The sequence below is a fragment of the Argentina silus genome, assembly GCF_951799395.1.
Source record: "Argentina silus genome assembly, chromosome: 7".
Lineage (NCBI taxonomy): Eukaryota > Metazoa > Chordata > Actinopteri > Argentiniformes > Argentinidae > Argentina > Argentina silus.
Window position 1 is genome coordinate 16,048,614 of NC_139661.1, and position 11,347 is coordinate 16,059,960.

Here is an 11,347-nt window from a genome sequence, read left to right on the forward strand (position 1 = left end):
AGCAATAAAATGTGACGGGACAGTAAATCAGCGTACTAAGATAGCGGACTGCTCTCCTATGGTGATCATCTTTATGTGGTAGGTGATCAGAGCCAGGACAAAGAGCAGCGTAGAAAAGCTGGGCACCATGACAACCACACTGGGGAGATAAGGTGTTAAGGAAGGACACACACACCGGGTGACTTTAACCTGAGCATGCTGTGTGTGTGTGTGTGTGCATATGAGCTACATTGAACAGTATACAAAGGTACGGTAGGCGCGTGTGTGTGTGTGTGTGTGTGTGTGTGTGTGAGAGAGAGAGAGAGAGAGAGAGACAGAGAGAGAGAGAGAGAGAGAGAGAGAGAGGACACGTGCTGATGTTGGGCACACTGAAAGGCTCATATACTTTGTATACTTGTACAGAAACCAAAGGTTTTGTAGGTGTGTGTGTGTGTGTGTGTGTGTGTGTGTGTGTGTGTGTGTGTGTGTGTGTGTGTGTGTGTGTGTGTGTGAGGATACGTGCTGATGTTGGGCACAGTGAAAGGCTCTGAGAGGTTGTGGAGCAGGTAGAGGAGGCAGGAGGAGAGGACCAGCGATAGATGGAGCAGCATCAGCAGCAGGAAGAGCAGGAACACACGGTAGTTATGTCTCCCCACGCAGTTATTCAACCAGCTGCAGTGGTGGTCAAAACGCTGTGGAACACACACACACACACGACAAACACACACGACAAACACACACACACATACACACAAATACATTTAATAACACAAAAGTAAAAGGATTGATCAGGGGCTGTCCTGGTGCTCTCACCTCCACGCAGGTGTTGCAGCGACGGCAGTGGAAGGACACTGGGGGGAGGTAGAGCTCACACTTACTGCACCAGTCCATGTCATATCGCTGACCGTTCAGTGTCAGGTAATCCACCTCTGCTGTACCTGGCAATAGAGTCCCTGAGACAAGGGAAGGGAGGCAGAGAGAGGAGGCAGGATAGGGGAGGGAGGGAGGCGAAAGAGGTGGAGGGAGCTGTAATTTGGAAAACAATTATCATTCGCTGAAATAACTATACAATCAATAAAGTAGCCAATGAGGGGGCACTGCTACTGCGCCTGTCGTATGCCATGAAGGTAGCCAGACCTTTTGGCACAGGTTGAAGAAGTTGCTAGGCTGCAATTAAGCTAATAATTATGCACAATGTCTGCTAAAAATGTTACCTTTATGAATAATGCCAGGGTCCGTAAAACTTGCCACCAAGAAAGTCACATACGTGGCAAGGAGTAGAATTGCAGAAGCAATAGGAATCGTCAGCGAAATATGGGTTGCCAACCAAGCGCATCTTCGTGAGAGAAAAAAATGCATAACATTTCACAAAGAAAACCCTGGTAGGAAAAGTTGGATTCACGACAGTTCGAATAGCTTTATTTCTCTGTGATGATTCTGTAGATACTAGACTTACGGGAAAGTGAAATACAGCGCGCTAATGCCCAAAAGCATGCAGGTCGTTACACTTGGGCCCAGTCCTCTCACGATCCAGTGTGGCCTCCATTTCTTCTGGCGAGGCGTCTCTTCTTCTTCAGCCATAGTTGGCTAGATGCGTCTACTATATCTCTACAACTTGCTATGGATTGCTAACTTGTGTATGTCATTTTCTTATGCGTTTACTACATCAAACAATAACGGAAAACACGGCCACTAAGCTAACAATACTAAATAATATAAATACATATAACTTAGTTTCTTTATCTGCGTGTGTGGGATGATGAGTCTTGCGCTGTCATGGAAACCGCCTGGCCGCGCGCGCGAGCTTTCGATTTTAGGCCATGTCTGTCTATCATCACCTTTTGCCTGCTAAAATGTGGCTCTGTCATTTGTTTTGGCAAATGATATCTATCCATTTAGATATAGATTTGTATTTGATGGAATGTTTTATTAGAAAACCCTTTGACCAAAACCGTTGTTCAAAAACTGCAAAAGCAACTAAAGCCATAAAATAAAGTATAGACAAAAACAATAATAATTTAATAAACATCAAATCAAATAATATTTAATTCTGAAAAGCTTTTTCCAAAGACATTTGACAGAACACATCACAAAGACTCTCAACTTTGTTCATTGAATTCTAATGTGGCCCATTAGACCACAGTGCATTTTAAATCTTTGGTATAATTAGGCTGTATTATGAGTGTGTGTGTGTGTGTGTGTGTGTGTGTGTGTGTGTGTGTGTGTGTGTGTGTGTGTGTGTGTGTGTAACCCGAACCCTAACCCTAACAATGCATGATCAAGTTGGACAGAGGTCTTCCCCATGCCTGTCCCTGAGTTTGCTGTTCCATCTCTAAATGACGTCCTCCAGTGTGTAGGCGGCGCCATTGATGGCCTGGCACAAGATGGACAGGTGGCGGTGCACCTTCTCCCAGTCTCTGGCCTCTCCTGTGGAGATGGCATTGGCGTATGCATCAGCCAGTCCAGGGAATGTGCTCTCACTAGCATCACGGGACGCCCAGATTACATGCCTGAGAGAGAGAGAGAGAGAGAGATCGAGGGACGGGGGGGGGGGGGGGGGGTTGAAGGGGATGAAGAGGAGAAGTAAGAGATGAGATAATGTTGTTGAGAGAGAGTTTGAGAGAGAGTTTGAGAGGAGAAAACAGATTTAGATTTTGAAAATAATGTTACCTATATCCAAATTTATTCGGGAACGCCAGAGGGTCCAAGAAAGCTCGATCCAGCAACATCAGCTGGTCATTGATCCGGCGAACCTTCAACGGTCTGAAAATGAACACAAAACAGAAAGATAGCTGAAGTGTGTGTGTGTGTGTGTGTGTGTGTGTGTGTCTAAAATACTTTGCTGCTGCATAGGGGACTGATAAGGTTCCATCAAAACACAGTCTTTAACATCTCAGGTAATCCAGATACCTGAGGAACATAGTATACTGTAACTCACGTCTCCTTTGCCAGGTCTGAATCTCGTATCACCTGGTCCAGCCTGGTGGCTGCAGAGCGAAAAGTAGCCACTGCTGTCACCAGTGGATCTGAAATGAGAGTATGATGTTCTAGATTGATTGAGGACACATTTACAACACTGTACTATATGTGAACGTTTGAAGAAGTTGCAGATGCCCTTTACTTTAATTTATTTTATCATTATATGAATGTTTTTGAACAAGTATGCTTTTACTTAGCCTACGTGAACGTCACAAGTTCCTTGCAAAGATCACAACTAAGGATTCATCCCTTGTTGAAGTTTTGTGTTATGCAAGTGTAGCAGCGATAGGTGATTTGGAATCACGCTCTCGTGATGAGGTAGCCCTGCCTGAAACAGACTGTATGAACTCAAGTGTCACCCTTGGACCTTGCATAATGGTAGACACTTGGGTCTTCCACGTGAGAAACCCAGGTTCAATTGCGTCACACCAGCCAGCTCACTTATAGAGATGCCATTTGACGTCAGTGTGTCAGTGTAAGTCGACGTGGCTATGTTGAGGTATTGCTCCAGGCTCTCTGCGTAGTCACTGCAGTTGAAGGGTAGTAGGAGGCTGTCGGCCAATCGCATCAAGACGTTCCCAGCAGTCCTGGCTACTGTCTGGTGACTGGTGAACCCTGAGAGAGAGAGAGGATGGGGAGACAATGAGGTGGAAAAAGAAGAAGAAGAAGAGGAGGAGAAGGAAGCATAGAGAGAGGGATGTGAGGAAGGTCAAGAAAAGAGAGAACATGAGAAGTGATATCAAGATGTAGAGAAACTGACAAGAGAGGGAGAGAGAGATTGAATAGGACTAACAGCCTCTGATGTTCCACCTGAGGCACCTCTCAGCCATTGGAGGTTGGTGGAGGTGGAAATCGGAAGACAGGCTCATTTTAATGCATGGAACAGAACGAGGAATGATATCAAACACACGCGTTTGATACCATTCCTCATTTCATGTCCTCTGATTTCTGCCTCTACCAGCCTCCCCTAATCCCTGCTCTCAGCCTACTCCTTACCGGGGTCGATGTACTTGGAGGAGTAGTCAAATGTGTCATAGGCCGTGTGATACGCCGGGTAGATTCGAGCATTAGTTTTCGTCTGTATGAAAAAATGTGGTCATTTGATAAGACTTGAGATGGTTAGGATGTCAGAAAGAAATGGCATGTTGTGGTTGGGAACATTGTATATCTCATGTTGTAATAGACAATTGTCCTCTGTTACCGGCAGGTCGGCAGGTATGTACTATAGTGGTGACACATTTCTTCTTTTTAACCCAGTCATGTTATGCTTATGACATTTGTGTGTTATGGTGATGATGTTATGTGTGTTTTGGTGATGATGTTATGTGTGTTATGGTGATGATGTTATGAGTGTTTTGGTGATGATGTTATGAGTGTTTTGGTGATGATGTTATGTGTGTTTTGGCTATTTTTACCCTGTCATAAGTATAGGAGATGTCCATGGATGTGATACCCAGGAAGTGGATAAAGGCTGCATAATCACTTCCTGCACCTGTCAGAAAGCCCACACTGTTAAGAAGAACAAGAAAGAACAGTTTAAGAAAAGGTTTAAACATGTTAAATATTTACTGTAGTGGCATGCACCTCTATAGAGTTATGAGTTATGAGAGTTAAAACAGAGATACACACTTGGGAATAACTCCATAGGTGGGGCTTGTCCTGTTAAAGTAACGGATCCAGTTGTCATAGACTGATGTGGAGTCTGATCCAGGCGTCTTGACCTAAGACAGCAAACACATTTCCCCATAAGTTCTGGCGAAGGCGAGGCTGTCACATAAAGCTTCAATAAAGAACAGTGATACTAGCAGGAGCAGTGTGCGGGTTTCTGTTTTCCTTCCCATAAATTCTGATACTAGAAATGTTCGATTATCTGACCTCATCCCCAGGCTATCGCACACAGCGCATATAAACTTGGAATAACAATGACTGAAAGCTGGCCTTGGTGGGAGTGGACACTATACACAGCAGATATACAGCAGATAGACCACTGTTTACTGAGTAAAGTATCATTTGAATGATACGGCTGCGAGGCGTAGCTCCAAATCAGAATCTTGTGGTGTGCAAGCACGGGGGGGAGGTGCTGTGGGAGATGATTGATGTAAAGCACTGGGGGGGGGAGGTGCTGTGGGAGATGATTGATGTAAAGCACTGGGGGGGGGGGGGGGGGGTGCTGTGGGAGATGATTGATGTAAAGTAAAGGCAATGGCTATGTGCCGTCCGACACTCAATTGGCTTAATGAAGTTTGACGCGTTGGTTCACCGGACCTATACATTATCTGATGGCTAAGCACCACAGAAGCCCTCATATCTGTAGTTGATTTTGCCAATAGAGTTATGATGACACATGATCTTGAGGAGTATCAGAACTCGCCTGTGTGGAGGCTTTAAAGATGACGCTCTGTGCTGAGGGGCATCCTGACGCCCTCAGTGTGGCGTTGGCTGAAACAGGGAAACATGGGATACTTAATCAATCAATCAATCAATTATGGGATACCTAATCATGGGATACTGGAGGTTAGTGTTTTATACCATGGCCATAAAGCTCCTGTATACAATTAAGTTTACAATGCTCTAATTTAGTGTGACCATCACATCAGTGGAGGTTGGTGGAGATAGAATTCGGAGGATGGGCTGATACCATTCCTCATTCCGTTCCATGCATTACAATGATCCCGTCCTCCGATTTCTACCTCCACCAGCCTCCATTGCCTCACATACAGTATGTGTCCTGTGAAGAGTAACTGTGATAATTGGGCTAAAGTAATGCATTTCTGAGGAGTTATGAATGCTACTGTTCTCACTCACCGAACACAGATATATCCACATTAATGTAGGCAACACTGCGTTCACTTAGCTTGGTGAAGTACTCCTGATGGGTATAAGAGTGAAAGAAGAAGATGGTTTATCTTTTCTATATACTGTAAGAACACCAGAATGTCATGACTCTTAAAGGGACACTTCACAATTTGTTTTAAAACCTCACATTCATTATCTCCAGCACCATACCAGTGTCTATAATGTTTTACTTTAATTTGCTTAAGACCTTTTCATATTTTCGTTCATCTTTTGGACTACAGAACATTGATGTTTTCACATATGTAGACGCTGGTATGGTACTGGAGATAATTAATAATATAAAACATTTTTTAAAATGAAGTGTCCCTTTAATGGAGAGGGGAAAATATGGCTGAAGTCAGTAGCTTTACCTCTGTGTACTCTGTTGATCCAATCAGCCCAAACTCCTCAGCTCCCCAGCTGCCAAAGATGATAGACCTTCGAGGCCTCCATTTCCCTGCCATAGAGACAGTGACCAATAATAAGGTAGAGAGGATTATAATGTAACTCTGTGGAGTGACCCCCTTCATGTGAGTGTCTTGTATCAGCTTCTCAAATGTCACCAATAACTGTGTCCCAAAAATATCCAATCATGTCACACCTTCTGTGTCACATCATAAGTGTTTCCCCATGCCCCCCCCCCCCCCCCATGTAATTTCAACACATACCCCTCCTAAACTAATTACCACCTCCCTAACCCAGGTGTACTGTAACTCCCACACTCACCCTGCTTCACCATCCTACCCAGGACCCTGGTCACCTCCAGCATGACAGAGGTCCCGCTGCTGGGGTCGATGGCCCCGTGCACCCAGCTGTCCCTGTGGTTCCCATAGATAACATACCTGTCTATGATAAGATAAGATACGGTCAACTTTATTGTCCCCGAACGGAAATTTGTCTCAGACAGTTTATAGAGCTGCTGCTCACACATCAATAGAAACAAAGGATATGACTGTATATACTGTACAAAGAATATATGAGCACAGGCAAACACACACGTGCACCCATGCACTGCCCCAAGGTGAGCACACGCATACACACACACACACACACGCAGAGTCCCACCTACCTGGCTCAACACTGCCCCGAATCACTCCCATCACATTGGAAGAGTCCTTCAACTCCTCGTGGTTATAGATGTCCAGCTTCACATCACAGTCGGTGTAGGTGGATGTTTGTTTGAATCCCGGTCCCCCAAAATTATATATGCAGTTGAACGCTCCTTGCCATGTTTCTGGGGCCGCCTCTCCACCCAGCTCGCTGCGATGATGAGTTAGTTCAGAATCAATATTAGGGTGACCCCACCATCCAAACCAAAATTAACCTCCCCTCAAAAAATTAACAATTGAATATGAAACCCTCCAAAAAAAAGTGAACAATATCAAATCATGGTACAGAATGTGCCAACACCAGTCACCAGATTAAGGCGTTGGCATCCTCAAATCCGATTGGCTGAGTTGGAATGGGCGGTATCCCTGTGATGTTGGCTGGTGGTATTCTGTAGGTTTCCTCTGCAGGTCAAACAGAACAGTCAGAATCATAGAGGAGTCAATGATTATCAATGCTCAATTATCAAAAGTCTAACTGGGATCCTTGGGGTGATGACCCCACCATGACATCACCCCATTAAAGAGGAGATAGAAAACAGTTAAGGTGAGCCATACAGTAGGGTCTTCCCAAGGATCCTACTTAGCATCTACTGTACCATAAAGAATGGAAGGTGTTGCCACCTGTTACCTTTGGCAGCCAGGTAGGGTGTCAGCAGGTCTCCAAAGTCAGTGTTGTAGGAGCCTCTCTCCACCCCAGAGGGGGGCAGGTACCAGGAGTGGGGGTACGTCTCGTTGACGTCAGACATTTTACCATCGTTGATGTCCAATGGGTCAGTGTAGACCAGCACCCCAATCACTCCATAAGGAGCTGCATTGATGGCCTGGAGGGGTCAAAGCATGGCATGACATTCAAGGGAATGGTGTTGGACATATGTGCGTTGTGCTGCCCAGCAGCATACGTGTAATAGTGTGTCAGGGGAGGCTGGTGAAGGTAGAAATCGGAGGACGTGTTCATTGTAATACATGGAATGGAATCAGGAACGGTATCAAACACATCATGCTTCGAAACATATGCCAGACATGTCAAACACACAGTATGTCAGGCATTCTACAAAGTAAAAGAATGGCAACCAATGATGTGGACTCACCTTCCCAGCTCTCCCCTCTCCACCGTATCTGACGATGGCGATGGTTCCTATCAGGTTCAGAGTCTCGTTCAGGAGCTGGTAGTCACTGGGTTTCCCTTGGTTGGCGTACACAAGCTTCCCCTGAATACAGAGACACATGAGTCAAGGCACTTGACAGCACAAGGCAATAAAACCTCTCCCTCTATCTTTTACTGCTCAGAGATTACTGCATGTGCGTGTTGTTGCCAGCTTTCATCACAATGGCCATCTCTGTCCTCTGTGCATCCTCATTTGTTTATCTGCTTATCAAACTGGGATTGTCACTGACTGACATCAATGTAATTTGTAGGCAATAGACAGACGCCTCAGGCTGACAAAATGGTTAATATGGCCCATTGTAGTGTTATCTGTATGATGTAGATGATACACATCTCCCCTCTGGCCTTGCAGCTGTCACTGTGTCTATTGTGTAACAGTGGGGATCATAGACTGGAATCTGAAAACAGCCTCAAAGCTCATGCCACCTCACCCCTCTGTGTGTTAAGAGATAACAATCATGTGATATTTTTATGGAGTGTCAGGTCAACGAGTGGGCTTTACGGTAAATTCAGCATGAACTAAGATACTTGTCTTCCGCTGTAGACTGAAGACCCATCTCTTCAGGCTAAATCTTAACTGTCCCTCCTAAAGACCTCTTCATCCCCACTACCCCCCTGTGCAAGTTTCTCTCCTGTAAATAAATAATAAAAATAATTCTTCTAGCATTGTGACTGCCAAGAGCCCCTGGTCCTAGCATAAATTAATTTTTGATGACTGATGGATAGATGATTGATGATTGATGGATAGAAGATTCACTTACTTAGTCAAATGTATTTTTTGTAAGTCGCTTCGGATAAAGGCGTCTGCTAAATGCCATAAATGTAAATGTAGAGGCACTCTACACCCACTGCATAACATCTGTATATCATGATATACTGTAGTATCTATGTATCTATGTATCTATCTATCTATGTATCTATCTATCTATCTATCTATCTATCTATCTATCTATCTATCTTTAGTACATGACAGAAATATATTCCACCTTTGGGTGTCCAGCGGGGGCGTAGGCAGCATATGGCTGAACCACGTCAGGATCCTTTTGGTCATCAGTGTACGCCTTCTCCTTCTCTCTGGCGGTGAACAGGACAGTATCCGAGGGGTTCACTGAAACATGAACATAAAAGAGTGAGAGTGACACGTCTACATATCTACCATTGAATACAAACCAGTGAACAATCTTCAAGTCAGGAGTTAATGACGGAGGCTTTCTAATTCAGTTGTATGATTAGTTAATACCAACCATAGCCACGGCTTTCACCAGCATGAAAGTATATTTTAGTCAGCAAAAACTGGTATTTAAAAGGTTATTATTTCTCCATTGATGTATTCTGTCCAACTGAACTTTGGGAGCAATTGTTCACATTTCTTAAACAGCATTTCGTAGAGAGGCTCTAACAATGGCGCTAACAATGTAATAGGTTGTGGGTTTGATTCCCATTGGGACCATATGTACTGAAAAATGTATGCACTCACTGCAATGTAAGTCGCTTTGGATAAAAGCGTCAGCTAAATGGCATATATTATCGTAGAGAGAGTCCAAGTCTTGGCTCTGGAGTTTGTTTATCTTTAAAATGTGCTATGCATTCTACATTGCTCTTTAACTTTGGCTTTGCATTATGATTTGCAACTTGCTTTGCATTGCAATGTGGTTTGTGATGTGCTTTGCATTGTGATTTGCGACTTACTTTGCAATATGATTTGCAACTTGCTTTGTGAGTCTCAAATTGTTGTAAAACAAGTCGCAAAACATACAGTAAACAATGGATAACACATAAGCATTTTTTTTACACTAACGACCCTCCATAAAAATGGACCATGAGCCTTGACCCCTTGACCTTCAGTATCACATGATCATCCTTCAGAGAATAATGTAGCGGTGACACATCTACACATCTACTATTGATAACAAACCCCATGTTCACATTGAGTTGATGACTGGTTGATGGCTGAGGTTTTCAAACTAGAATTGAACCCACAATCTGTGACTTACCAACCGTGACCTTGTTGGGGTTGTTGGGGTCAGGGAAGGACAGGTAGACCTTATACTCCTGCCTCCAGGCCTGATCCAGCCCAGTGTCTGGGTCCTGCCATCTCTTCAGGAGGTACTGCACCGTCTGCTCATCCCCAGGCGTGGTGGCCATGTGGGGTACTTTAGTCAGCTCCCTGACAGAGGACAGAGGGACAACAACCAAGAAAGGGAGGTCAGGGAGGGGGAGGGGGAGGTGTTTGACCTCTGATTATGATCATGGCACTGACCACTTTCAGTGTTTGTGTGTGTGTGTGTGGGCGGGGGGGGGGGGTCCTAAATATGCTTCCTTCACCATCAATCAAAAACCATAAACACTGCTTTTCATTCGTCAAAGGCTAATCTATCTGTCTGACCACAGTTGCGCCACACAGCTGTAAATCACAGGTACGGTCAACCCTCTACAGTACAGTACGCACCTGACTGGTCTGACCGCAGCTCACCTGAGGTTCTCCTGGATCTCTATGTTGTCCACCTCGGAGATGAACCTCTCGATGAGGCTCTCGTCCACGTCCTGCGCCACATCCTGGATCCAGTCAGGGGTGGTGCTGCCCTTCTGGATGCCAAAGTGACCCACTAGGATCCCCACGGTCAGCACCAGAACTCCACACAGCCCCCCCAGTAACACCTTTATTATCATCATCCTGGTCCTGGTCCTGGTCCTGGTCCTGGTCCTGGTCCTGGTCCTGGTCCTGGTCCTGGTCCTGGTCCTGGTCCTGGTCTTGGTCCTGGTCTTGGTCTTGGTCCTGGTCCTGGTCCTGGTCCTGATCCTGGTCCTGGTCTTGTTCTTCTTCTTCTTCTTCTTCTTCTTCTTCTTCTTCTTCCCTTTGTGCCCAGTTGTAACTGAGATGTAGTGTTCTCCTAATAGAGTCTTTGAGCAATCTGTGGGAAACAATAGTGCTCGTTTGATGTCCCATGTGATCTGTGCTCCACCACTGCTGTGCCCGTAAGTGTCTTCCCCAATAACATGAGTCATTCCCATAATACAGTTTACTGGTTTATGTGTTGCAGATGGTATGGACTTTACCCCCCCCACCCCGACCCCTTCACATATAACTGCATACACACACACACACACACACACACACACACACACACACACACACACACACACACACACACACACTGGCCAGCTCACTTGGCAAGAAGAGGGTGTTTGTGAGTGTAAATCTTATGATGAATTACCTCAGCAGGTTGTGAACTCCTCTACTGTACCGTAGCCTGTTTCATGCCTCTTTCTTTCTTTTCTT

General features: G+C 45.1%; 1 protein-coding gene across 1 annotated transcript; it reads right to left on the reverse strand.

Moving 5' to 3' along the window:
• Nucleotides 1–2,311: 2,311 nt before the first annotated feature.
• naaladl1 (N-acetylated alpha-linked acidic dipeptidase like 1) lies at nucleotides 2,312–10,737 on the reverse strand (the record flags this gene model as incomplete). Its single annotated transcript, XM_083674147.1, has 18 exons — nucleotides 2,312–2,489; nucleotides 2,650–2,742; nucleotides 2,918–3,005; nucleotides 3,400–3,573; nucleotides 3,955–4,036; nucleotides 4,374–4,467; nucleotides 4,588–4,679; nucleotides 5,330–5,397; nucleotides 5,764–5,827; nucleotides 6,165–6,250; nucleotides 6,520–6,639; nucleotides 6,863–7,053; nucleotides 7,211–7,304; nucleotides 7,531–7,723; nucleotides 7,991–8,110; nucleotides 9,054–9,175; nucleotides 10,062–10,234; nucleotides 10,541–10,737. 18 exons carry the CDS (start codon nucleotides 10,735–10,737, stop codon nucleotides 2,312–2,314), a joined length of 2,229 nt encoding a protein of 742 aa, XP_083530273.1.
• Nucleotides 10,738–11,347: the final 610 nt, after the last annotated feature.